The sequence below is a fragment of the Anser anser genome, assembly GCF_964211835.1.
Source record: "Anser anser genome assembly, chromosome: 11".
Classification (NCBI taxonomy): Eukaryota; Metazoa; Chordata; class Aves; order Anseriformes; family Anatidae; genus Anser; species Anser anser.
The window spans coordinates 23,155,702-23,182,226 of record NC_139732.1 but is presented as its reverse complement, the minus strand read 5'-3'; the positions used below and the strand labels follow the sequence as shown (position 1 = coordinate 23,182,226).

The following is a 26,525-nucleotide window of genomic DNA, read 5'->3' as shown; positions in this document are numbered from 1 at the left end:
GCCCCCCCCCCGCCACCACCAGCCGGGCCTCCTCCCCCCCCCCCCCCAGCAGACACGGACAGGGAAGGAACCGGACAGCAATAAATTTATTGAGTATTCCAAAAAAAATACTAGACACGAACCAGTAAAAAACGAAAAGGGGGAGGGGGGGAGGCCGGGGGGGTCACGGGAGGGGCCGAGCTAACGCAGGGCGGGGGAGGGGGGGGGGGAGCAGACACCGAAGGGGCGAGGCCGGGGCCCCCCCCGGGAAGCAGCGGGGCCGGGGGGCGATGGCGAGCGGGGCCGGCATCACTTGGCGCCCTGCGCCTCCGACTCCTCCTCGTCGTCCTCGTACATCTCGCCCTCCTCCTCGGCCGTGGCGTCCTGGTACTGCTGGTACTCGGACACCAGGTCGTTCATGTTGCTCTCGGCCTCGGTGAACTCCATCTCGTCCATGCCCTCGCCCGTGTACCAGTGCAGGAAGGCCTTGCGGCGGAACATGGCCGTGAACTGCTCCGAGATGCGCTTGAAGAGCTCCTGGATGGCCGTGCTGTTGCCGATGAAGGTGGAGGACATCTTCAGCCCCCGGGGCGGGATGTCGCAGACGGCCACCTTGACGTTGTTGGGGATCCACTCCACGAAGTAGGAGCTGTTCTTGCTCTGGATGGCCAGCATTTGCTCGTCCACCTCCTTCATGGACATGCGGCCGCGGAAGACGGTGGCCACGGTGAGGTAGCGGCCGTGGCGCGGGTCGCAGGCGGCCATCATGTTCTTGGCATCAAACATCTGCTGGGTGAGCTCGGGGACGGTGAGGGCGCGGTACTGCTGGGACCCGCGGGCCGTCAGGGGGGCGAAGCCGGGCATGAAGAAGTGGAGGCGTGGGAAGGGCACCATGTTGACCGCCAGCTTGCGCAGGTCGGCGTTGAGCTGCCCGGGGAAGCGCAGGGAGGTGGTGACGCCGCTCATGGTGGCCGAGACGAGGTGGTTGAGGTCGCCGTAGGTGGGGGTGGCCAGCTTGAGCGTGCGGAAGCAGATGTCGTAGAGCGCCTCGTTGTCGATGCAGTAGGTCTCATCCGTGTTCTCCACCAGCTGGTGGATGGAGAGGGTGGCGTTGTAGGGCTCCACCACCGTGTCCGACACCTTGGGGGACGGCACCACGCTGAAAGTGTTCATGATGCGGTCGGGGTACTCCTCGCGCACCTTGCTGATCAGCAGGGTGCCCATGCCCGAGCCCGTGCCACCACCCAGCGAGTGGGTGAGCTGGAAGCCCTGCAGGCAGTCGCAGTTTTCGCACTCCTTCCGCACCACGTCCAGCACCGAGTCCACCAGCTCGGCCCCTTCTGTGTAGTGCCCCTTGGCCCAGTTATTGCCGGCCCCACTCTGACCTGGGGGAGGAAAAAAACAAAAAACAAAACAAAGACATGATGGGTGCTGGGGGGGGGACACGGCACCGAGATCTGATTCTGGGACAGGGTGGGGAGCGGGAGCCGCCGGGCTCGGCGCCGTGAGGACGCACCCACAGACGGCCCCGGGGCCGGACAGGTGAGGGACGCGGCCCTGCCGGCGCTGCCCATCCCGGCCCCCCCAGCCCGCGGCGCAGGGCGTGGCCGCCTACCGAAAATGAAGTTGTCGGGGCGGAAGAGGTGCCCGAAGGCACCCGAGCGCACGCTGTCCATCGTCCCCGGCTCCAGGTCCACCAGGATGGCGCGAGGCACGTACTTGTGAGCTGCGGAGAGACCTCGTGCTGGAGGGGACCCGACGCCCCCCCGGGGTCGCACTCATTGTCCTCAAGCCTCAGGGGCTCACGGGGCTGGGTGCATGTGTTGGTCCCCCAGACAAAAGGTTCCCCACTGGGCTGGGTGCCTATGTCCACATCTCCCCCCCAGAAACCCCCCCAGGGTCCCACGGGGCTGGCACACCCATGTCAACCCCCCTCCCACCCCCCAAAAAAATCCATGAGGTCCCACGCAGCTGGGCGCACGCGCCCACCCCACCCCAAACCACAGGGTCTCGCAGAGCTCATTTTCCCCTCGTCCCCCCCAAACCGCAGGGTCCCCATGGGGCTGGGTGCACGTATCTGTCCCCCCCGCCCCGCAGGGTCCCTGCAGGGGGTGGCAGCACCGGGATGGAGGGGGGGGACACAATGGGGGGGTAGCGGTGCCCCGGTCCCCGGGGGCTTACAGGAGGCCTCATTGTAGTAGACGCTGATGCGCTCCAGCTGCAGGTCCGAGTCGCCCACGTAGTTGCCGCTGGGGTCTATGCCGTGCTCATCGCTGATCACCTCCCAGAACTGGGGGGGGGGGGCACGGCCTCAGCGGGGGCGGCGGCCCCGTGCCGTGATCGCGTCCCCCCCACCCCCCTCCCCGGGACCTCCCCCGGGACCGGCACCGGGGCTGCCGCAGCCCGGGACCCCCGGGAGGGGGCTCAGCACCGGGGATGGGTGGGGAAACACCGGGGATGGTGGTGGTGGGGGGGGGTGAAGCACCGGGTGGGGGGGATCCCGCCCCCGCCCCGCATCCCGCGGTGCCCCCATGGGGTTTGTGGGGGGGGCAGGGGGCGGCGGGGCCCCTCCCGGTACCGGGTCCGCCGCGGGGGCGGGCGCTGTCCGCGGTGCTGAAGGGCGGCGGCGGCGGACAAAGGAGCGGGGCGGGGCCCTTTGTCCGCCCGGTGCGGCGGAAGGAAGGGGGGGGGGGGGAGATGGCGGCGGAGGGGGGGGGGGGGTCTTTGTCCGCCGCTCCGCAGCGCCGGGGCGGGGCCGGTGCCGGTGCCGCCGTTACCTTGGCGCCGATCTGGTTGCCGCACTGCCCCGCCTGGATGTGGACGATCTCCCTCATGGTGCGGCCGGGCCGGGAGCGCAGCGGGAGCGGAGCGGGACCGGGAGCGGAGCGGCACCGGCAGCGCGGGGGGCGGCCCCGCCGCCGCCGCCGCCTTTATAGGGGCCGCGCGCCGCACCGGGCCGGGCGCTGACGTCACCGCCGCGCCGCGGCCAATCAGCGCCCGCCGCCGCAGCCCTGCAACAGCCCTGCGGCACCGGCACCGCCGCCCGGCACCGGCACGGCTCGGTCCGGCATGGCCCGATACGGCCCGGTATGGCTCGGTATGGCCCGGTATGGCCCGGCATGGCCCGGCATGGCCCGGTATGGCCCGGTATGGCCTGGCCCGGCCGCGCCGTGCTCAGCCCGTCCCGGTGCCGCGGCACCGCCCAACCGGAGCATCCCCGGTACCGGGGGTCGTTGACACACGAACACCCCCACACACACACACACGCGGGGGGGGGGGGTTGGGGAGGGGTCCCCGCAGCCGCTGTGGGGGAGGGGAGGCGGCACGCCCACCCGGCCACGCGTGGGGGGACCCCGGCCCCCGCGGGGGGAGCACGGGCCCCGCCCGCCCCCACGGGGATCGGGGCTCCACCGGCAACCGGACCCGGTCCGAGCACCCCGGGGCAGCGGGGCCCGGCCCGGATCCTGCCCGGGGGGCTCCGTCGGGGGCCGGGGGGGCTCTGTCCCGGCTCCGGGCCCCCCCGCGGGCCGGCAGCGTGCGCGGCCGCAGAACAAAGGCGGCGGCGGCGCGGGGCTGCCTTTGTCCCGCCCGGGGGCGGCCGCGCTCCGCAGCCCCCCGCTCCGGCGCCCCCCGGGGCGGCCGGGAACCCCCCCCCCCCCCCCCCCAATCCCCGCCGGTGCCGGGAGAGGGCCGGAACCGGTGCCCGCGGTCCCGGTAACGGGAAGCGATGGGTCCGCGGATAAAGGGCGGGTGCGGGCGGGGGCAGCCCGCACGGAGGCTCCCGGTGCCCCGCGACGCTCGGGGCCGCACGGCGGTGCCAGGCAGAGCGTCACTGCAAAGAGCCTTTATTCGGTACCGCGAGGCCGGGCAGCCCCCCGGGGCCCGGCCCGGTCGGGGCGCCAGGAGGAACGCCCCACGGCGCGTCTGTCCGTCCGTCTGTCCGCCCGTCTGTCCGTCTGTCCGTCCCGGTGCCTACCAGGAGCACAGCACCACCTCCCGCAGCGTCCGCCGGAGCTCCTGGCTCCGGAAGGCGTAGATGAGGGGGTCGACCACCGAGTTGCAGATGATGAGGATGAGGAAGAGGTTGAAGTAGCCGAAGAAGCAGGTGCAGAAGGGGTTGGTGGGGCAGGTGACGATGAGGATGAGGTGGAAGAAGAAGGGCCCCCAGCAGACGAAGAAGACGCCCAGCAGGATGGTGAGCGTCACGGCTCCCTTCAGGCTGCTGGTGCGGTAGACGGTCGGGTGCTTCTGCTGGCTGGAGATGCTGCGCAGGTGGTGGCAGGCCAGGGCGAACATGTGGATGTAGAGCACCAGCATGAGGATCAGCATGAAGAGGAAGAAGCCGATGAGGCAGAGGAGGATGGCGTTGTTGCGGTAGTAGGTGATGAAGACGGTGCTGGAGACGGTGCTGGCCAGCCAGACGCTGGCCATGGTCACCACGGCCCGCTGCAGCGTCATGATGCTGTGGTAGCGCAGGGCGTAGAAGATGGTGATGTAGCGGTCCACAGCGATCACCCCTAGGAAGGAGAGGGAGGACACGACGGAGCTGCAGATGAGCATGTCGATGATGTTGTCCATGTGGCGGATGATGCTGGCGTGCATCACCAGCACGCCGTGCTCCATCAGCAGCATGAAGAGCGTCTCCACCAGGTTGCTGACGCTCACCAGCATGTCGGAGACGGCCAGGCAACAAATGAAGTAGTACATGGGCGAGTGCAGGTTCCTGTTCTTGAGGATGGCGGCCACCACCAGCAGGTTCTCCACCAAGCTCACCAGCCCCAGCGTGAGGAAGAGTTCGTTGGGCACGTCGAGCCCCTGGCACCAGGCGCCGCCAGCCCCGGCCGTGGCGTTGCTCTGGTTGCCCTCGCTGGCGTTCCAGGGCTCACGGAGCAGGCGCAGGGGGGCCAACGTTGACATGGCCCCGACCTCAGCCCCGGGGGCTCCCTGGATGGCGACCGTGGCTCCAGGGCCCCCCACAGCACCTGCAGGCCGCCTGAGTGCCCGGCTGTCCCCGCCAGCGCTTCCGCAGCACCCAGCTGCGAGGTCAAGAGGACATGGGCACCGTGGCGCCCTGAGCATGGGGGAGATGGGGAAGGGCCCCCCCGCCCCACCAGCGTCCCACTGCTGTCGTAGCCTCCCTCCTCGCCAGCCCTTCCTGGCGTCCTCAGAGCTCAGCAAGGGCTCGGCGGCAGTTATGGGGAAGAAAGGGCCCTTTCTCTGCACCACTTTAAAGCCGTCTCCCTCAGCTCCTCCTCCCGAGGAGGGTGGGCACACACATGACAGCCTGTGCCCCAGCAGCTGGGGCGGCCGCCACCGAGGCTGGGGCTGCCGGACCCCGGCACTGCCCCGGGGCACCGCGCACACTGGGGCCCCTGCACACCCTGGGGGCCATACGCCACGGCCTCCATGTGCCATAGGGGTGCTCTGTGCCATGTGGGTGCCAAGCGCGCTGGGGGACCGTGCACATTGGGGTTCCCGTGCTCCCTGGGGTCCTGCATGCCCCGGAGCTTCCACATGTCTTGGGGACCCCAGTGGGACCATCCCCACAGCCGGGGCAGCATGAGGGATGGAACTCGCCCCCGGCCATGGACGTCTCCCCCCGCTGCACCCAGGTGCTGCGTTGCAGAGCAGCGACGTGTCCCCTGGGGACTGTCAAAGGCACAACTGAGCACAGTCCCACACTGTGGCCGGCTTGCGGCCTCTCTCACAGCCCAGTGCCACAGCAAGCCCAGGCGGGCTGGGGGACGCGGGACCCATCTGACCATCATGTGCCTTTGGCTGGCTGTTGATGCCCGGAGCTGCTCAGCCACCAAAGAGCAATTCAGGGCTCCATGAACAGGCCGTTCACACCCAGCGCTTCCGCTCCTTCCTGCAGGGCGCCGGGGCCTGCCCGGGGCTCAGAGCTGCCCCCGGTCCCGTGTGCGTGGAAGCGGCTGCGTGCAGGGCTGGTCCCCGTGCTCAGTAGGGAGCGGGAGACATTTTAACGCCCTAGCTAATGAGAACCGCCTGCTGAGCTGAGGTCAGTACGCGCACATCCCCGGTGCTGGGCTGGGAGCAGCGAGGCTGCGGCAGGAGCCTGCTCCCACGATCGAGGCCATGGCCTGGGGACTCCCATGGATGGGCGCGCACCAGCCCACGAGCCCCAGCCCCGATCCCTGGCACGGGCTGGGGTCGAGCACCCGCAGCAGTACCCAGCTGGAGCAGCCTCGCTCGGCGCCAGCCGCCCGGGCAGACGGCGTCCCCGGCACCTCCCACGCCTCGCGGGCAGGATCAGCCCAGGCCGCGGGGAAACGTGAGCGGGAGGAATCCGGACCAGCAGACACCGGCTTCCCCGCCCGGTACGCGCGGTGAATTCTGGCTTTGTCAACACAGGCTTTGGGAGCAGAGCTGCAAAATGCCGAGTCTGCAGCTCCAAGCACCGCGAGCGCGGGGCGCAGCCGGGGCTCAGCTCCTGCAGGGACGTGCCAGGGGCAGGATGGGGCCAGGGCCAGCCCCAAGCGGGAAGCTCGGCCCGCAGGGAGCCCGGCTGCAGCATGGCCACAGTGGGAGGAGGGGGATTTGTTCCGGGCAGCGCAGCCTGGCTCAGCACTGGAGCCACGCACACCGTTACACAGCAGAAATGAAAAAAGCTTTGTGGGCAGCAGCGATGAGCTAAGGCTTTTATGGCGCCGCTGACCTCATTCCTGCCTCTGCACTGTTTTGTGCCCCACTTGAAGGTAGGGAAACAAGGGAAGCTGGTGGGGAAAAGAAAAAATAAAAGAGGGGAGGGGGATCCTCTCCACTCCCAGCAGCATCAATGGCTGCGGCGCAAGAGGAGCTGCTCCCCGCCCACCCCCAGCAGACACCAGGAGAGCTCCAGCTCCAGGGCAGATCACAGGGAACTGCGAGGAACAAGGACACAGCCCAGTCCCTCCCGGCCCCGAGGGAGCTTGCAGGGCAGCCGCCCCCACCCCGCCGCAGGGAAGGCGCCTTCAGCCTGGAGGAAGCACAAAGGACAAGGAGACAGCAGGAAGAAAAGGCTACGACCATTAAGCACAGGGCATGAGAAGAGAGAGACCGGGGAATTGGGCATTAACTGTGTTTGCAGGGGCCCAGAAGGGGCCTAAGCTGCTGCAGATTATTAGCCCTGCCCTTTTAAGACAGCGCTCAGCCTCACGCAGCAGCAGCCTCCGCTCGATGCAGCCCTTTCCCCACAATGACAGCCAGCACGTCTGGTTTCTATGACTTTATTGGAGTGGGACAGGGTTGGGGTACAATTAACACAGGGTCAGGGTGGGAGACGCGTGCTCTCAGCTCAGTCCCAGTCCCCGTCGCCTTCAGGATTGTCGTCTCGGGGGGGTTCCTGAAACTGGATGTTCGCCAGCATGTCCCGCATGGCTGCCATGAGCCTGTTCACCCCCTGGTTGAGGTCCTGCGCTGCTCCCGCCTCGTCGTCTCCATCGTGCCTGATGTCCCCCTGCAAGAGAGCAGAGCTGGAGGACCCCAGCAGGGAGCTCGCTGCCTGGCCGCAGCAGGCAGGGACACAGACAATGCCGCCTGCCAAAAAGCATCAGGCTGTTCTGCAACCTGACGTTTACACACTGCATATGCCAAGAGCCACTCCCTTTGCAGAAACACTGTGCAGTAGAAACTTGTGTACTGAAAGCAAAAGTGCGCTCCGATTCGCCTGCAGCAGCTGACTGCACATACCTGCAAGTTAAAATTTGGCAACAGTGATCGGAAGAAGAGAGATAAAGTGCTTTCGTTGGATGGATGGTTCGTTCTGAAAGACACAAGTTGCACACCATGATTAAGGGGTAGCTTGCGCTTGACCTGCCAGTGCTCACCCGGGCTGAGACAGGGCAGAGGAGCTGGTAACCACAAAGCACGGCCCCTCCCTGAGCCAGTCAGACTCTCCCAAAGCGAGGTACTGGGGAATTCGTGAGCATTTCTTACCCCAGGCAGCCAGCAGCTAGCCAGCCCCTGGGCAAAACAACCATTAAAAGCATTGCCCTGTGTCCTCTGACCTGGGCCAGCGTGTGAGGCACGTATGAGCCTCACCTGAACAGTCCTTGCAACCACAGACAGCTGCGATCGTATCCGTGTTTACCCCAACCCACCTCAGTTAAGAAACAAAGGTTTTTTGTTGTTGTTGTTTTTTTTTTTTTTTTCCAAACAGGCTTTGCCTCCACAGCTGTGACGAGCTGCTGCCTGCGATGGCCACCACCAGCCCCACGCAGAGGCAGCAGGACCAGCCCTGCCTGTTCGCTCAGCCTGCTGGCGAGCGCCCAAGCCAGGCTGCTCTCCCTCGGAGGGAGGAGGATGCCAGTGCTGAGCACCCACGTGCACCCCGGCCGAGGCAGCCAGGTGTCGATGCTGGGAGGAGGCGAGCTGCGCCGGCACAGGGGCAGAGAAGGTACCTTTCTGGTCTAGTGTAGGAGATGATGGAGTCCAGAGGAGGAAGGGGGTCAAACCCCATCACAGGCTGCGATGTCACCTCCTGCAGAGGGCAATAAGAGAGAGGTGAAGGCTGCGCACCACCAGCGACAAACACCAAGGCATGGAGATGGCTGGACCTGCTGGGCAGGCCTTGGTCTTGGGAAAAGCAGCAGCCACAGCCCAGCCTGCCTGCACACGCCGCTGCGCGCCTTATCCTGAGGACACTCAGGAAGCTGTACGCAGAGGGAGGATGCTTCGAGGTCATGCAGATGTTTCCTTTTCGGTGGCTGTGGTTTGAGACATGCCCAACATCTGCACGCGTAGTAAGGACACAAGTGCCACCACTCCGCAGACAGCAGCACCATCTGCACCCCCAGGGGGCCCTCACCAGAGGCAGAGCTGCCGTGGCCTCCTTCATCTCGGAGAGGATGACATGCCGGTAGATATTCCTGGGGGCACTCTGGTATCTCATCTTCCTCCTAAAGCAGGGAGCGGGAACAGCTGATGGCACCGAGCACACCTCAGCACAGCCAGCGTTTCATCTCCACTTCTCTAGGTGCAATGTCAGCTTCATCCCTGGCTCTGCCGGGACCCACCAGGTCAGACTGAGCTGGCCAAAGGTGAAGCCAAGCTCACGTGGCAGCTGCCAGCCTCCAGACGGAAGAGCAGAGCAGCTCAGGGACACTGCACAGCTCACTCACCAGCCTCTTACCTCTGCAAGTCAGCAGAGCAAACTAACACCAGTTTAAGAGAAGAACTAACACCTCCCTCTCCCACTTCTCAGAGATGGAAAGTGTCTCTAAGCACTTTGAACAAGCCCCAACGTCACTGCTGCCCAGGACAGAGCTGCTCTCTCGTCTGCTGAGCCCCCCAGCCTGACCTGTCCCCGTGTTTCAGCACCCAGATCCCTTATGAGAGCCCGTCACCTCTGCCTGCTGCACTCACTTGAGCTCAGACTCCTCCACCAGCGGGTCTCTGGTGTCTACCATGCGTAACACCTCGTGGACATTTGTCTCCAGCCAAGCCATGACAGCTGGGTCCTTCCACAGGGAGTGAGTCCTTCCCACGTAGAGAGACGTCAGCTGGTTCAAGGCGGGAGGCTGGCTAAAGGACACAGTTGTTATTCAGGGCACTCTCCTCCTGCCTGCAGGTCCCCATGCTGTCTCGAAAGAGCTCGTCTCTGCATCGTGCTTCAGCGTGAGAACACAGAGAGGGATCGCAGGCTCCCAGCTCTGCTGTTTACATCTACCTTCACCAGTTTTTCTGCCTCCTCCTACTTTTGGGATAAGCAGAGCCATGAGATGAAAGTTGCTCTGCCTTTACCCGAGGGGGAGACCATTCACGTGCTCAGGAGGACCACGTGTCAGGGAAATCCAGACTGGCAGGAGACAGCCTGCCCTGAAAGCATCGCTCTGACTACATGTACCGACAAGCTGCAGTATGAACTTCTGACCCATCCGCATTAAGGTGAGGCAGGCCTATTAGAGTTATCTGGTAGCCTTTACGGGAATCCATTATCAATTCATCTAACAGCCTCTCAGCATGAAAAGCAAATATTGTCCTCTACAGCTTTTTAACTCCATTAACTGCCTGAGCAAGCAAAATCGCCAATACCAGGACAATCGATTCCTTCTCTTACTGCGAACATCTCCAGGTCTTACCTTATCTGAGCATTCAGCCCAAAAAAGGAATGGGAGGCGACCCTGGCATCAGGCTGCACACTGCAGTGATCCAACAGCGGCATAAGAACTGCAGGAGAAAGTCACACAGCTCGCTTTCAGCCTGCTGAGAAGCGCCATGGGAGCGGTCAGTCACCACCGCCAGGGCTGCGGGGAGACAGCCCCATCCCTGGGGCCAAGCACCCCACCAGGCCGGGGCGCTGAACAAGAACCGACGCAAGGAGGATGCAAGGATGCTGCCAGCTTCACGGCTGGAGGTTATGCAGTGTTTTGATCTCTGGATGGATGATGGAAACAGATCCACAGTAAACAAAAAAACATTTTTTTTTCCCCTCAGTAACATAAGGTGCAATTTCACGCACTTAATGCTGTTGGCCTTTGAACTTGAACAAAGGTTTTATTTCAGTCACCGTGACAAGCAGCAAAAAACATGGTTTCAACCAACACAAACTAAACCTCTGTTCAAAAGCTGGTTATTCCTGGCTTTAAAAGACACACCCTCCTTGGCATTCTGTGTCCCCTCTGGGCCTGGAGGGGCTGTGTATCTCCTTTCAGGAACATGAGCACCAAACAGATAAAAGCAAGAGTGATGGGCACCCGTAGAAAGGACATCTAAAGCAGAGCAGTGCCTTGGAGAGAAAGCTAAGAGAGACTAGTTGTCTGTTGTGGGCAACCCCAGGGTAAAACATGTTCCCGCTCCAAGAACTCAGTTCTCACCCTCCCCCAGCCTGCACGCCCGTGACTCTCTTCAGTGAAGGGCCAAAGAGGAGGACGAGCAGCACAGAGCACAGTTGCTGATCTCCTCCCAACACGCGGAGGACTCATGGCTCTCCGTACCCACCCTGGTTCCATCGCTCTCTCCCTGGCCCTGCCATGGTGCAGGGCAGGCTGAGCCCTGGCGGTGGGTTCAGCGTGGGCTCCAGCAGCCAACCTGCTGCGGGCCGGCCGAGCTGTGTCACCCCTCTGAGTCAGTGCTCCTGTCCCACATGGACGGAGGCCAACGCCGTTCGCAGCCCGTAGGCAAACTGCTGCTTCTGCATTTGACTACTTGGAATCCGGCGTTCGCTCTCACAGATGAAGAGAGCGACAAAGCCTGCGGGGACGGACTTACCGGTGGGGACAGACTTACCGCTTGGGAACATGATCAGCGCAAGCTGGATGAGCCGGGCAGCTCTCTCCCGGGCTTGGCTTAACTCCAGCTCCGAGCGCTCCTCCTGCTGGCTCAGGAAGAAATAGGCCAACGGCACTGAGAAGGCAAAATTGGGGAGCTGGGACAAATTCCGGTGACTCTGCAGGATCAGAGAGAGAGAGATTTATCGAGAAGCGATGCTATGCGGTGATCTCAACGTGGCTGGGCTGCACACAGGGAGGGGTTTATTGCTTGGTAGATTCTGTTACTTTCCAGCTGCTGGCTTGGTGCCCCTACAACTGAGTAAGCAACTTCGAGTTTATATAATTGTTTGTAGGGTACCAGGATTGCAACAGGACCTAACGCTGAACACCTCAGCCTCCATGGGTTGTTCTGACAATCTCCAGATGCCAGCCTGCCCATGAGACAGTCCCCAAAAGGGCTGAGCCAGTTACAGAAGCCCCACGATCTGTGGCACAGCTGCCACCCTCCAGCCCAGCTGGGTGGGGAGAGCCCCAGGAGCAAGGTGTCCCTGAGCTCTGCCTCACCCCTCGCCGGTGTGGCCTGCTGGCAACTCACCTCCCACTCCTGGAACATGCGTGTCAGGAAGGTGTACTCTCTAGCTCGGAGGGACAGAAAATCAATCATCAGCAGTACGCACAGCGGGTCGTTCTCTGGATCAAGGCTTCAGAGGGAGGCGAGCACAACAAGAGGAACCAAAATAAGCGTCACAAAAGCTGAAGTGCCTGCCCCAATTTCTAAGTCAAACAAGACTTTCCCACTAGCACTCAGAGTCATGCCATGACTCAGCAAGCGGAGATAATGGGGACACAAATAGCCCCACACAGCTGGGAGAGGGGTGTGACACCTCACCCATTCCACTCCCTGCAGAGGGGTGACGGGCCTGCCACGAGGCCACACGGGAGGAAGATCAATGGCCACACAAACCAAGCAGGCTGAAGCCGCTGCTGTGCATCTGCTCCACAGAGACTCCAGGCTCTGCTGTAATTATTAGCCAGGCCCACAGCTAGGTAGCCAAAAGCAAGGGACAATCAGGTTCCAGCTGATTAAGCCTCCTCCTAAACAATCACCTCTCTCTTCAAAGCAGGATACAGATAAGAGCACATGCCCAAAACTAACCTGTGGGACTGCATCCTTAAGGAGTGGCAACAAGCCCTTCCTGAGGCTGGGAACACTATCATACCTCCTCCAATATTTTCTGTCCAGCCTGGGCATACGAGGGTTACATGTGTTGCTCAAAGCATATTCCCCGTGGGCACCACGACTCCCAGCTGTAGGAGAGGAGGCGCAGCCCTCCATGGGGCACCTACCTCAGAATCAGCTTGCAGAACTCCAGAGCTGTCCGGGGACAGCCCCTCTTCTCCAGGAAGATCAGGTGTTTGAAGAGAGCCAGGTAGAAAGCCCTGTGTGGAGAGCAGAAACGGGTTTTAGAAGCCAGGCTGGGAGAGCAGCACGTTTCATTCAAGAGTGGGGACTCCAAATCAGCCCAAATCTTCATTGTGTCTTGTTTGTTACTATTATTATTATTTTTTTTTTTACTCTTGCTACCTTTGTGCAAGCATAGGGACAGCAAACCCATGGCCCATTCCACCTCCGCTCCCCTTGTGCACACACAACCCAGGGCTAACGACTCAGGACAACAACTACAAGGAAATCCCTGAGGTCCGCATCCTGCGGGCTTAGCACAGCTGTGCCTCTGCCACTGTCCCAGCACTGCACGAGGACGGTGACGCAGCGCGTGTGACATGTTTGGGGTGGGACTAACATCCAAATTGGGTGAGATACAGATCACGGCGCTCAGGTCACGGACAGCACAAAGTCTGTCAGCGAGTGGGCGCTGGAAACCTGAGCAATCTCCAGGTAGAGCAATTTGGGAGAGATTACTTGGGTCAGCTGACTGGAAAATTCCCAGAATAAAGTCACCTTTCCCTGCAGCTGCAGAGCTGTCAATATTACATAAGCAGCCAGGCCTCGAAGAGTGCAAGCGCTGGGAAGAGCAGCTGAGCACACAGTACACAAGTGACCAAGCACAGACTTAAACACACCATCAAGATTTTTATGACAAAAATAAGTGCTGCTTTGGGCTAACGGAAACTAATTGTACAAGAGGGATGTGACAGGGAGAAACAGGTAATGCTCCAATAGCAAATCCCTTGGGAAAGAAGACACTTTGCAAAAAAACCTTAGTCTATTTCAGTACAAGTGACCTGGCAGAACAAGGGCTGCTGGTACCCCAGTGCCCCCTCCCGAGCACTGCCTGCTCTCGCCTCGTTAAGGGCCGTTGCCATTGATTGCAGAGCAGCAAAGCTTGTTCTGACAGAAAGGGTCGTTCAAGGTCCCCAGCCACCACCATCTGCAGGACTGGCTGGTGCAGCAGAGGTGGTGAATCTGGGTCTCCGTGCCCAAAGTAGGCCAGGGGATGCCGCAGGTGCCCTCGGGCTGGTGTGCGGGAGGCAGGCGGCCACCTACCTGTTCTCCGGCCGCCGGTAGTCCAGCCTGCAGCTCCCGCTGGTGAGGCTGAAGACGGGGTGGAAGGCGCACTCCAGGCTGTACAGCACCCGCTCTGCAGACAGCACGGACACCATCAGGGCACATCATCATCCCCACACCACAGGCTTTCCCAGTGTTCACAAAATGGGGGGCAGTTTGGCCAAGAAAACACTGATAAGTGAGAGCTCTGGCACCCACAGGCCATGAAAAAAGCTTATTCACACCCTAGACAGGTGCAAAGCTACTTCCGAGTACGCGGTCCCAGCAGATACCCAGGCAATCGAGCCCTGCTCCCATTTGCAGGCATTAGATCAAGCTGTGGCTGCAAAAAGCAACTCTGCTGGAAGAAGCCTGGGACTGAGGCTGGCACAGCTGCCTCTGCCACAACTGTCCTCACGTGTGCGAGCCAAAGATCCTGTCCTCACTTAGCCCCTGACCCCTCCTACCATGCTGAGGAGCACATGTCCCTGTTACCAAACAGCTCATCTCAGACTCCCGGCAGGCTGAGGGACGGATATCTCCCAGGATGCCTCCTGCCCACCACGCCAGCCTGCAGCGCTTGAAGAAGAGCCTGACACGCGGCATGCTGGTCACAGGAAGGCAAAGCCAGCTGGCCTGGAGAGCCACACATGCTCCCTGCGGATGGGGTGGGCTTCCTGGAGCGTCCCCTTGCACTGCAGTACGGGGTAGCTGCTAAATCAGACCCTCCTCCTGCAAGGGATGTCCTACAGATGACACCCATCGTGTCCAGACAATCCTTTCATTCTTTTTAAAGGTGAAAGCTAATGTGCTTTGCCGCAGACAAGCACGTCCAGCTCTGCTCAAAAGGCTCCGGCAAAAGCTGCAAGCCTGAAGGGTAACACGAGGCCGAGTGCTCGTGGCCGCAAAGTCACAAACACGGAGCCAAACAAACCCTTCTGGTTTGCTGCTCCTTTGCTGAAATAAAAACAAAACCAAACCAGAAGCCTTTGATTGCTAATTCACAGCAACTGCTCAGCTGTGATTTTCAGCAGGGACTTGCTCAGCACTGGGTACGTGTGCACGTCTGCAGACTGGTGCCACAGCAGCGCCGCTTCCTTCCTTTCCCCTCCAGCACCTGGGCAAAGCCTTGCCCTGCGGTGCGATGCCACACTGCTCCGCAGCCCCTGCTGGGTGTTCAGGCCGGTGTTTTCCACGCGCACCCTTCGCAAGCTCTCACCAGCTCTGGCCAGCCAAGAGGGGCCGATGCTGGCAGGGCATCGCAGCAGCCTCCCAGCATGTCCGCTCCCCACCTTAGCACTTACCTATCAGGTCACGGGCCATCTCCTGATCCTCTTGCATCCGGCAGACATCGCTGAGCTGCAGAAGGGAGTCCACGTGGTACGGGTTCATCTGAAGGAGCAGCTACAGAAGAGCATGAGCTTGATTACACGATGGCACGAATCACTGGTTTCTTGTGCACTTTGCCTACAAGGCAAGCTCCGTAAGCACGGCAGGAAGGCAAATGTCCTGACACAGCACATAAGAGACAGGGGCTGTTCTTGCCCCTGGGTCTGAATGTGAAGCAATCCTGTCCCACACCATCAGAAACAATGCTAAGACTGTAATGCAAGGCTGAGATGCACCTCATGTGAAAGGCTAAAAACAGGGATTAAAAGAACATAAGGACAGTCATACACTTAAGAGGTCCAACTTGCCATACCTTCAAAAGCAGACATCTGGGAAAGGCGGAAAGTGTTGACTCCCAGCATACTCTAAACTTCCATCCTACAGGGGTTCAGGGACCCCCACTGTCAAGGACACCACCTTATATTAATAGCCCTTAATTAACCGGGAATTTGTTCACTCACTGACCAGGTAACTTCCCAGCACCCAGCTCTGTGACACAGACAGCCACAGCATAAAGCCACAACACAAAGAGCCTCCTTTAGCCTGAACCTGCCGGCTTCACCCTGTGTTGGAAGGCACAGGGAGCAGCTCTCTCCCCCTCCCAGACCTCAGTCACGGCTCCCCCAGGTGCCTCTCCTAGCGCTGTCCCAGCCAAGCTGGCAGTTCCAGCACAGAGGCTGTGCCAGGCCTTTGCTCATCTCTGCCGTCCTCCTCTGAGTCGCTCCCAGCTCCACCGCATCCGTTTGGAGGCGGAGGGCACAGCACTGCGCACGCTATCCAAGGTGCAGACAAAAGGCCTAAGTGACATTTTTGTTTCCTTCTCCAGCCCTTTCAAAAAAGGGTCTGAACATTCGATCAGGCTTTTGCTTTCTCTGGGCACCACGAGGATAATTTCACACACCTATTACAATCCCAGGACCCAGCTCCTGAATTGGAATGGACAGAAAAAAAAAAAAAAAAAAGATTTCCAAGCTTCTGAGTACAAGTGTAACCATACCGCAAAGAGCTCAGCATTCAGTAATTATAAACGGACTACTTTCTCTAAGTACATCTCAACTTCAATATGAAAATACTGAAGCTGCTGCAAATCTCCTCAAGTTTCTCCCGGAATTAAAAATAAGGTACAGCTTCAAAGGCTCAGAAGTGGTACGTCTGCAGGGTGGTGGCCAACGTTCCCACCTACAGGGTAAAGCCTTCGCACCCATGGCTGTCCCAGCCCGGTGCCTGTGCCTTGGTTGGTGCCTTTTGTCTGACATTTTTCCCTCTCCTTGGCTTCTGTAAGTTCCTTTCTAGTCCTTCATTTTGGAAAATATGGAGCACCTGGGGTCATAGTGAGAGGGGAAAAATGCTCTTAATCCACTAAAACTTGACCAGCAACTACTTTGCATCTTTTACTGTGAATCCCTTAGCAAGCAGAACTGATGAGCTGCAGAGAACAGTGGCTACGAGCAGAGGGTGGGAAAGCAGAAGGAACTAAACACTGGCCTCTTTAAGGGCCTTATCTTCAAGAGACAGTGGCCTCTCAGAAACTTTGCCAGGGCATGTATTTGCCTTCACGTGGCCAGTTTCCAGTGCAAAAATACCTCGGTTATGGTCCAGAAGGGTGCAGAGAAATTTTTCTGTTGCTTATCATTAGAAACTCTAAGCGTTACCACAGACTTTAATGAGCTTGAACATGCATGAAGAACTTCAGCACAAAGACTTGTTTTACTGCAATACCAGGAAAACATACTTTTTTTCACCCATGCAAGGGTTTATAAATAGAAAAACTGTTGCTTTAGAGTCCCATCTAAAAGTGGGCTTATACAATATTTTCCCTTTCCCAGCTGAAGAGAGGAGACAAGGGAGCTTTATTCCTACTCCTTCAGCCAACGGCCAGTTCCTGCAGGCTCCTCTGCCAGCTACCTGGCATGCTCCAAGCAGCACAATCCAGGCTCGGCCACCGGGGACTGGACCTCATTCTCACCGAGCCGGTCACTTTCTCGTTTATGAGGCGAAAGCAGAGCTCAGCAAGCAATGCTGCCTCACCCCGCTCAGACGGGGCTGACAGAAGATAAGCACTAGAGCACATCACCCTGCTCCCCGGTTGCAGGAAAGCAGGACATAACAGCATGAACAACCCGATTTCACAACATACCACAATGTTGTTGGGGTCCATGGACTCCACGGCATCCAGGAACTTGAACTGCACTTGCTGGTACTCACGGTGGTGCTCGAATGTGAAGTATTGCACCCCCCTCCTGGTCTCTACCAGCTGCATGGCAATACCTGGAGAGCACATGGGAGACATGGGTCCGTGAGCCTGTGAGCGTGAGCAGCTGAAACTCTTCTGATTTCTTGTAGCACGGGAAGACTGTACGCATTGTTGGCTCCAAAGCCAGATGTGTGTTCAGAAACTCCCACGGAATTTCACCCCTTCCCCTCCTCCCATGAATCAATGTCCGAAACCCACTCAAGAAGCACAGGCGACTTGCTCTCCCTATGGATATCTTCTCACAGTCCAGCAAGGCTATTGTAAGAAGGGAAGCACACATCACCTGCTACCTCCAATAAGGGGAGAAGAGAACTCAAATACTAAGACACAACAAAAAGGGTCCTCCTTGTTGAGAAAGGAGGCCTTTTCCATCACCAGCTGACGAGCAGTTCCCTTTCTACCTCAGCCCGTGCGAAGCCTTGGCCTGGCAGCTGATGAAAGCTGCTCCAGCTCCTGGGCACTGAGGTTCCAGGAGAGCCAGGCTAGTAGGAGCAGCCACACGGGCACGAGACCGACGGTCTCGGTCAGCCAGCAGCAGCGCAGCGTTTTGGGAAGCAGCACTGAAAGCCTCACCTGTTTTGCTGTAACGTGGCCAGGTGTTCTTGGGAACCGTCAGCCACGTGCTGCGGACGTACTGGCGCTGCCTTTGCCTTGGCCTGAGGGAAAAAAACACAACAGGTCACAGCTTTCCTGCACTAGCAGAATAAGGAGGGCTAAAAACTGCCAGAAAGAAAAAAAAAAGATCATTTGGGGAAAAAAGAGATCCAGCTTCTTCCCCAGCTGCAGCCCTGCCACAGAGCTTTTGCCCAGAGCTTTAACCTGCTTGCCTTCGAGACACAACATACCTTCACTCTGGCTCTTCCTCACTTTAACCGTTCCTCTTTGGGCCAGCCAGTGCCTCCAGCATTTCCACTGCAATAGCTTCTTTCCCTGTTTTCATTCCTGCCAAGTTCTCAGCTGCCTGTTTTATTCAAACACGTTCCCAGGCCCAATTAAGAGAGCCCCACATCCCTCTGACTCATCTCTCTCTTCCCAGCAGGGCCTTTAAGCATTGACTCAGTTTAAGCTGTACTCCTAAGTGCAACCAATGTATTGGTTCAGGGCAAGAGGAATTCGGAAGTCACAGCTACTCTAACGAAGTTCCTGAGTAAGGAGATGTGACTGTTTCTTTTCCTCAAGCACTAAACACCACCTTTTGTTTTAACCTCTCCTTGACGGAGCGTAATTCTTTCACAGACTCTCTCAGGGGCTGCCCCTTCCCCCATCACTGCCCCGAGCTTATACCCTTCTTATGTGCACATTTTCCAACCAGCTCCTGAAAGCAAGGATTTTCTGGATAGCTGATGACAGTGCAGTGGGTAACTGCACAGAGATTTACACCTAAGCAGCAGCTGGTTCCCTGAGCCCCTGTAAGCAAATACATGAGACTGCCTGGAAAATATTCAGGGTCCATTCTGTAAGACAGAGACTTCAGGATAGTAACAACCATAAATGTTGGAGGAAAAAAAAACAACTAAGAGTCAATAGCCTAAGAATTTGAGCAAAAGGACTTCAGAAGGGCATTTGGCAGGGAAGGGGGGGCGGGAAATCAACAGGAGGAAAAGGAAGTAGTAGGTATAATCTGAAGAAATCTGAAGATGCCCTGATCACATTGGGGTGCCCTGGGTTCCCGGCACAGGCATAGCACTGGGGGCTCAGTAAGCAGTGCCAGGGGAAGGACGGACACCCCAGCTCAGACTTTCAAAGGGTTTACTATTACATTTTGGACCAACCTCTGATCACCAAGAACAGCACGAGCCCCGAAGTATCTCTTCAACTCATTCTCTGGATTCAAGTTTCTGAGAAGGTTGAAACAAGACAAAAATTTAAAAAAGGTTAAACAAAGTCTTGCACTCTTGTCCTTTTCACCAATGCCAAGCATTCTGTACCATGAACTGTCCCTGCTCAAACCCCTGAACTGTCACACACACACACACCACCAGTCTGACACAACACACCAGGAGGAACCTGGTCACTGGCCAGAACAGGAGGCATCCAAACGCCTCTTCAATCAGACACACGCTTCTTTTGTGCTCAGCTCCAAGGACCATGAGCTGGGGAATACTGCTGCTGCCCTCTCCAGGGCAGCCTGGGCCCTTGCCTGGATACTCCCAGGGACTGCCTCTGCTTGCTCAGGGTATTTTGTGCCTGGAAAACACGAGGTGCCCTCTGCTGAATCTAGCAGTGGCGGTCCGCAATCCAGGGCAAGCACCCTAACCACTGCAGGGAGGCTGGCAAGGCTTAAAATACATTCTTTTAATACAAACATCTTATATCAAAGCATGACAACACCTACAGTTTTCTTGATCTAACATTTGGCCCAGAGAAGGGAGGCGTATTTAGGAGAGGTTTCTCTCTGCCATCCAGTGAGCAGGAATTGAAGAGAGGGAGTGGGAAGCTGACATCCAGCACCGCCAACCCTCACCCACTTGGAGGTTATCCAGCTCTCAAAGGTGTCTGAATAACGCTCACCTGACCAGAGAAGTCACTGAAGCCTGAAAACATCTGTAGGTAAACAAACATTTCTCCCTTTACTGCAATGTCTCTGAACAAGCTAAACTAGTAAAGAGCGCCCACTCTGTTTGATGCAGTGTTTTCAGGCTTCAAAACCTGAGTGGTAAATTGTTCCACCCTGCCGGTTAAAATGCTTTCTTTTTCCTACAGAAACAGAATCTGCCAGTATCTGCACCAGCCCAGGGCTCTGAATCACGCGGGACACAGCAGCTGGCCCATCCGTGACAAGTTTCACAGCGGGACACAGGCTTAGATGTTACAGACGTCTAGTGTGAGGCCAATTCATCCCCCAGCTCTTAGATGTGCTTAGCACTTAGTCCACTTTGTTGATGGTCACATGGGGGAAGGTTAGATGAGTCTAATTAGCTTTGCTGGTGAAATCAGCTGCTGGTAGTGTTTAGCCTTCCTTGGAGCACAGCACTTGCTGTACTGGAGCGGGCTGCTTGCAGCACCCAACCTGAACGCAGCCAGTCAAGTGGCCAAGCTAGGCTGGTTTCAAAGCTTTACGTGCTGTGGCTCTCAGCAGCTCTGTGGAGATGTTTTGACAGTTACCAAACATTTTAGTCTGGAAGGCACCTCTGGAGGTCGGCCTGGTCCAGACGTCCACTCAAACCAGGCGGGACAGTAGAGAATACCAGTTCTAAGTTCTAGAGAATGCTGAAAAACTGAACACAGCTTTAAGAGCTATGGTTAGAAGTGGAGCTGTGTACAACATAGCCCCTTTCGAGTAAGATCCTGGGGTTACAGATTACACAGGCTCCCCTTTCCCTTCCTCAGGGCACAAATACCTCTGTCACACCCAAAGTCAGGAAGGAAAACAAGCACTACCTGTGCTCTACGTAGAGCAGAGGCCTGCTCTCAGCAATTACTCCACTCTGGGTCTCTTGCAGTATCCCGTTGGTATCCTCAATCTTCTCCAGTAAGCTGTCGATGTCTTCCAGGTCATTGTCTTCCTTAAGACAGGCACATGCGGAGATAAGGCAGTAATTACAGGACACGTCATGTAGGCACAGGGTCGCCCAGCTGCCTCCAGGCCCTCTGGCTCACCCCAAACTCCACGCTGTGTGTGACTGGTGCGGCCCCACTATTCCCCCTGCTGCTACCCCACCTCAGGAGCACACGTACTCTCATACTGAATATATCTGGCACTAGAAAGAGCAGGCAGGCTTGCTGCTGGCCTCGTGCTCTGAGCCCAAACGAGCCAGCCACAGTGGTCTTTTCTAGCACAGGGCTCACAAGTCTGTGTGTCTGGTCTCTGGTCTGCCCCCTGCTACCAAGCATTTGCTATGCTTTGTCTGGTTTATTTCCTGCACCCTAACTTCCTAAAATATCATGAAAAGCTGGGGTGTCGATTTTAATGGTAAAGAAATAATCAGCCTTCGCTGTCTGCTTTCCATGAAAACACTAATTTACTGCTGTGATCCTTGTGATACAACAGCAAACGTGCATGTTTGTAACCCAGCTCTGATGTACTGCACAGTCACCTTCCAGTCTTCTAACAACCAGAAGAATATACACAATTGTTGAACTTGTGCTGCTGGATAACACTTTTACCCCGATTTCCCTCAATTTTCCCCACAAATAGCAAGTGATGCATTTCTAAGTGGCCATTTCACATCCTCCTCACGATGCACGTGGGCGGAAGGCGGAATCCCATTCACACCACCCAAATAACATCCCAAGGTTGCCTTTTTAACTAAATACAGCTACGCTGCATGGAGCGGACACATGAAAAGTTTATAATGCTCTGCGTTTTTAGCAATCAAACAAAGGTAGCATTACCACCAGTTGGTGAATCAAACTGCCTGGTTTGATCTAGGAATTACATCTCCCTAGAGCTTAGGGCTGGCAGATGTCACCCTCTCGCTCATTATCCTTGGGCTGGGGAGGAAGCAGGCCCTCTGATGGGGTTCTCTGCCTTAGTGACTCACCCCCACGTCCCCAGCTGAACTCCTGGGGAGGCAGCAGCCAGCCCGCACCTCCCTGGGAGGCACGCTCACAACAGCCTGCCCAGCACCACAGCACACCGTGGCCTGCTGTGTTTAGCCACGGGTCTCCCCCGAGTTAAGACTTTAAAAGCTTTAGCAAAAAAAAAAAGTTCCTCACTTGAACTTCATTTTTATTAAATGAAGTCTAAATTATTATTTAGATATATTTTTAGACATATTTAGATATTTAAATATATTTCATAAATTATTAAGTCTTTATTAAATGTCTTCCTAGCCTATCTCAAGCAGTGAAAGTATCCAAGCGTAACAGACTGATACAGATAAAAGATTCAAGTTTGGCCATTTATCTCCAAGCTTTATCCACAACACGCACAGATGCTGGATAAAGTTCTCCCTCCTCTTGAAGCACGCTTACTTAGGAGTAGACTACCTAGTCAAAGAGAATCACTGTCCCCTCGTTCCCTTCACCCCTGGGAAGACAGGAGCACATCCCTCTGGAAGGGCACTTGGCCAGGCGTTTGCTGGTAACGCTCTCGGCACTAGCGGGTGCTCTTGTCAGCATTTAGCTGTACGATGGCAAGCTACAGAGAAGGCGCGCGGAGAAGCAGGCAAAGGTAAACGCGAATCACTGCCGGCAGCAGGAGCTTCGTAGAGCTCTGCAGAGCTCCCTAAGTAGGGCAAAGGAAATATCATGAAGACGCAGAAATCCTCACAGGTCCTGCAGTACCCCCTCCTGTGCAGAGCCTCAAAGCAGAGATGAAAGGAGACGCTGCTGTGAGGATTTCAGCTCTCGCCGTCTGCAGCAGAGCTGCGCTAGTCCCGGTCGCTTAAAGGACCGCAGTCTAAAGCTGTTGTTGCCCTTTGATGACTTTAAATGAGTACAGCACAAGATGGAGCATTTTTGCCTCAAGATCTTTTCTGCCACTACCAGTGTCACCGCTTTGTCAGCCCCAAGGCAGGAATCGGCACGGCCACCGTCTCTCAGAGGAAAGCAGACATACCAGAGCCTCGCCTGCTGCAGCTTTCTTCGTTTTCCTTTTCTTTTTTTTCTTTCGTGGCTTGTTACTTAACACGGGCTGCAAAGATAAACGAAACGGCCGTCAGAGCATACCCAACGACTGCAGGGAAGAAGGCTCCATGGGGAAGAACCGTATTTCCAACAGGGACCAGCATGTCAGAAGGTTCCCCAAATGAAACCAATATTCATCCTTCCAAGTCTGCCAGAAAGTGGAAATTAAAAAAATCAGAAGATAAAAGCAAGCACCAAAGGTTTAAAAACACAAGGGTTAAATCTCATCTCACTTTCATTTTAACGCCCAAGATTACACACTCAGGCAAGAAAATTTAGATACACCAGGTTTGGGAGAAACGTTTCAGCCTTCCTTTACTCCCTAGAAAATAAACTGTACTCCTGTCTTTCTAGTAAGCAAGATGGTTTCACCAGCCACTCCGATTACCACAGAAACCAACAGCTGCCCGAAAGCACCGTGTGATGCAGGCTCCTCTCAATTAAGATGCAGCTGCCGAAGCTCACGATGCTGCACAGCATTCCCCAACCCAAGGCGCACACTGCTACCCACGCTGGCTCTTTCTCAAGGCACGCAGAGCTAAGATGCACTTTCCCAGGGTCGCCAGCCCTCCACAGGTAACACTCCCAAGTTTCAGCACTACAGAACTGCTCCACAACTCCCCAGCCCATCTCAGGGCCAGGGGCACACGCCGCCCCAGTCCAGCTCCACATGTGCCGAGCGCTCCCACGTTTCCACCCAGGAAGATCTGGAGGCAGCACCAGGTGTGCTCCGAGTGTTTACGCAGCAAATTCCCTGGGTCAGGGTCACGCTGGAGCCGCTGCTCACGTGGGGACGGGCTGAACAAAGCTCACACAGCACGTCCAGCGCGCTCCCAAGCCACCCGACTGGCTGCGGGCACCAGCCCCGCTGCTCCGGCCACGCTGCCGGGCACCCGGCACGCAGGCACCACAAGCAGGGTCCTAACGGATGAGACCAAGGGGCTGATTCCCTCTTACTTCCCTGCCATCACCTCCAGTAAGATACGGACTAGACTTGCAGTGCCAGATTGTTACTTAAAATGTCCTTTTCCTTATGTATTTCTGCACCTGTCATACGAGGAGATGATTAAGAGCCAATACAGACTAGAGGAGGAACTCCTAACAGAAAATGACAACAAAATACTACAGGAAAGAAAGAAGTTCAACGATTAGTTTATTGTTTGGAAGTGTTTACATCATTTGCCCAAAACCAAATGCTCACTGAGCATTCACCCAAGAGCCTAGCACCACCTACAGCGTAGCACTATGTTAATTGTGCAACAATGAGTGCGGAGAAGCAACCTCTGCTCCTGAATCCTAGCAGCGCTTTCTTTCCCACGTGCTCTATATAACCTCAGAGCCCACAACAACATTGCACAAGGTCTTCCTCGAGAAAACATTATAGGAGCCTCCCCTCTGAAGCCATGAAATATCCCCCAGGCCCCACGCAGAGATGCTGCGCACCCTGCAGGCTCCTAGACACGGCCCTCAGCACCATGCTGCTCATCCTCCTCCAGCCAGTGCTCACACAGGGGCTGGGACAAGCAGGAGCTGCAGGCAGGCAGGCACCTTGCTCTTGCTCTCTGAAGGAGCTCTAGGGTGCAGGCTCACTACCTCCCCAGCTAAAAACCTGGCACGTGAGCTCAGCAAGCTACCAGCTAGTGAACAGGGTGAATACAGACAGCCTGCACTTCTAACCAGACGTTAACTTGCACCTACTTACAATTTAGTTTTAGGCTCCCCATGAGCACACCTGCCCCAACACCCGTGTTTTCAGCCTCTGACAAAGCCCACACACAAGGAACACATTTGTCTATCACCAACAAAGCCGCTCAGCTCGAGCGGAGGCAGGAATATGCGACACCTTCTCTCTGCTCCTTGTGGGGCAACAACTGTCACTGCAAGGTACCTGCAGCTGCGTTACCGTTTGGTCCGGCCGGTCTGCCTCTTTCCCGTTCCTCTGCCCATCGCCTTCTGTCTCCTCAGGTACGGACTCTTCATCGTTCCTCTCTGACGCATTGTGCTCTTTGAGCCTGGTATCTGCCCACTCCTCTTTGGATGGGAGTTCATCCTCCGGTTCTTCACTGGTGATCTGTGCAAACAGAAGAATGAGCTGCAGCAGCAGGCGGCACGGAGCCGTGCTCTGCCCTCTCCCACACCCACAAGGACAAGACTGCACAGGCATCTGTTCTACTCACACCTGCAAAGGACAGAGGAAAGCACTGCAGGCGCAGAACAGGGCTCAGCTTCCCAGCTGCCCTCTCCAGCACACAGAGCGGGCACAGACGCTCATTTAAAGCCCAGCACCCAGCTGGGGCAGCCCAGCACCTGCCGACCAGCCAGAGGGGAGCACAGGGCCACGACCACGTGCCTGCTACACAGCGCAATGCACAGACCATCTGGCCTCTTGCAAGAGGCTCCAAAGCCAGCCTTGTGCATGCTCTCACAACCAAGCCTCAGGGAAGCGCTGGGGCTGGCCAAGGTGCCCAGAGAGGAAACACCGGGCTCTGTCACCCCGGGGAGCCACCGGTGCCATCAGATCACCAGCACTGGGACACCACAGGGCTGGCAGGCTGGGGGCAGCAGTGCTCCAACTAAAACCGCCACCGCTGTCTGAGCGCCCCAGCGCTGAGCCCAGCTCCCCCAGCACAGCACAGCCCTGCCCCGTGCCCCCAGACCGGTGTCCCCCCGACCCCCCGGTGCCGCACGGCCCCGAGCCCACCCCTGTGCTCCCCCATCTCCCCCCCCAGCCCCCCCCACCTCCATCCCAGGCCTCCCGGACCCCCCTCACTCCCCCCCCAGCACCCCCAGCTCCTTCCCCGCAGCCCCCCCACCACCCTCCCCAGAGCTCCGTCCCCTCGGCCACCCCCCGGCCTCTCCCCCCTCGAGCCCCGTCAGCGCCTCCCGGTCCCCCCCGGCCCCTCCAGGCCCCCGCCCGCCCCCCCCCATATCCCCCCGACCCCCCCTCAGCCCCTCACCAGCTCGAAGCGGTTGCTGACGCCGCTCCGGCCCCGGGCGACCCCCTCCGGCCGCTGCTGCCCGCTCTCGGGGCCGTCGGCCGGGCCCAGCTCACCCAGGCCCGGCTCCTGCTGGCCCCGCTGCTCGCCCCGCAGCCGCCTCAGGGCCCGCCGCGACATGGAGCCCCCGGCCGGGCCGCACCGCGCCTGCGCCGCCCGCAATGCGCACGCGCGCGCCTCCCAGCCTGTCCCCGGTCCCGCGCAGGCGCGGTGCGCGCCCCCGGGGCTTGTTTCGCGCCCCCCCCGCGCAGCCCCAGCGTGAAATATGTCCCGGGGGGGGGGGGGGGGGGCGCTGCTGTTCCATGGTGTCTGCGGGGGGGGGGCGGCAATGGGGAGCCCCGGGACGTGGGGGGGCACGGGGCTGGGACACACATACACGAATGGGGGGGTGTCTGGGGACAGGGGTGTTTGGGGATGGGGGTGTCCAGGGACAGGGGTGTCTGGGGACAGGGATGTCTGGGGATGGGGGGGTGTCTGGGGACGGGGGGTGTCTGGGGACATGGGGGTGTTTGGGGATGGGGGGTGTCTGGGGACAGGGGTGTCTGGGGACATGGGGGTGTCTGGGGATGGGGGATTGGGCTGTGGGAAGGGGCAGGGGGACTTCCCCACGGTGCCCCCGG

At 58.1% G+C, this 26,525-nt stretch overlaps 3 protein-coding genes across 4 annotated transcripts; all 3 read right to left on the bottom strand.

Annotated features, from left to right (window-relative positions):
• Positions 1 to 67: 67 nt before the first annotated feature.
• On the bottom strand, positions 68 to 2,907 carry TUBB3 (tubulin beta 3 class III). Its single transcript, XM_083851572.1, has 4 exons — positions 2,757 to 2,907; positions 2,161 to 2,269; positions 1,595 to 1,705; positions 68 to 1,364 (listed from the first exon to the last, which is right to left on the bottom strand). Exons 1-4 carry the CDS (start codon positions 2,811 to 2,813, stop codon positions 289 to 291), a joined length of 1,353 nt encoding a protein of 450 aa, XP_083707698.1. The 5' UTR covers positions 2,814 to 2,907; the 3' UTR covers positions 68 to 288.
• A 902-nt stretch (positions 2,908 to 3,809) lies between these two features.
• Positions 3,810 to 5,645, bottom strand: MC1R (melanocortin 1 receptor). Its single transcript, XM_083851501.1, has one exon. It carries the CDS (start codon positions 5,518 to 5,520, stop codon positions 3,952 to 3,954), a length of 1,569 nt encoding a protein of 522 aa, XP_083707627.1. The 5' UTR covers positions 5,521 to 5,645; the 3' UTR covers positions 3,810 to 3,951.
• A 1,546-nt stretch (positions 5,646 to 7,191) lies between these two features.
• On the bottom strand, positions 7,192 to 26,075 carry TCF25 (TCF25 ribosome quality control complex subunit). 2 transcript variants are annotated; one of them, XM_083851499.1, is made up of 18 exons: positions 25,867 to 26,075; positions 24,798 to 24,980; positions 22,842 to 22,916; positions 20,720 to 20,844; positions 19,111 to 19,176; positions 17,912 to 17,994; positions 17,222 to 17,352; positions 15,000 to 15,099; positions 13,696 to 13,789; positions 12,537 to 12,629; positions 11,785 to 11,890; positions 11,206 to 11,365; positions 10,059 to 10,146; positions 9,343 to 9,501; positions 8,786 to 8,876; positions 8,379 to 8,458; positions 7,669 to 7,741; positions 7,192 to 7,435 (listed from the first exon to the last, which is right to left on the bottom strand). In XM_083851499.1, the coding sequence occupies exons 1-18, from the start codon at positions 26,023 to 26,025 to the stop codon at positions 7,274 to 7,276; spliced, it is 2,028 nt and encodes a 675-aa protein (XP_083707625.1). In that variant the 5' UTR covers positions 26,026 to 26,075; the 3' UTR covers positions 7,192 to 7,273. The 2 variants fall into 2 exon arrangements, with proteins under 2 accessions (XP_083707625.1, XP_083707626.1); XM_083851500.1 differs by having other exon boundaries at positions 24,813 to 24,980; positions 25,867 to 26,074.
• Positions 26,076 to 26,525: the final 450 nt, after the last annotated feature.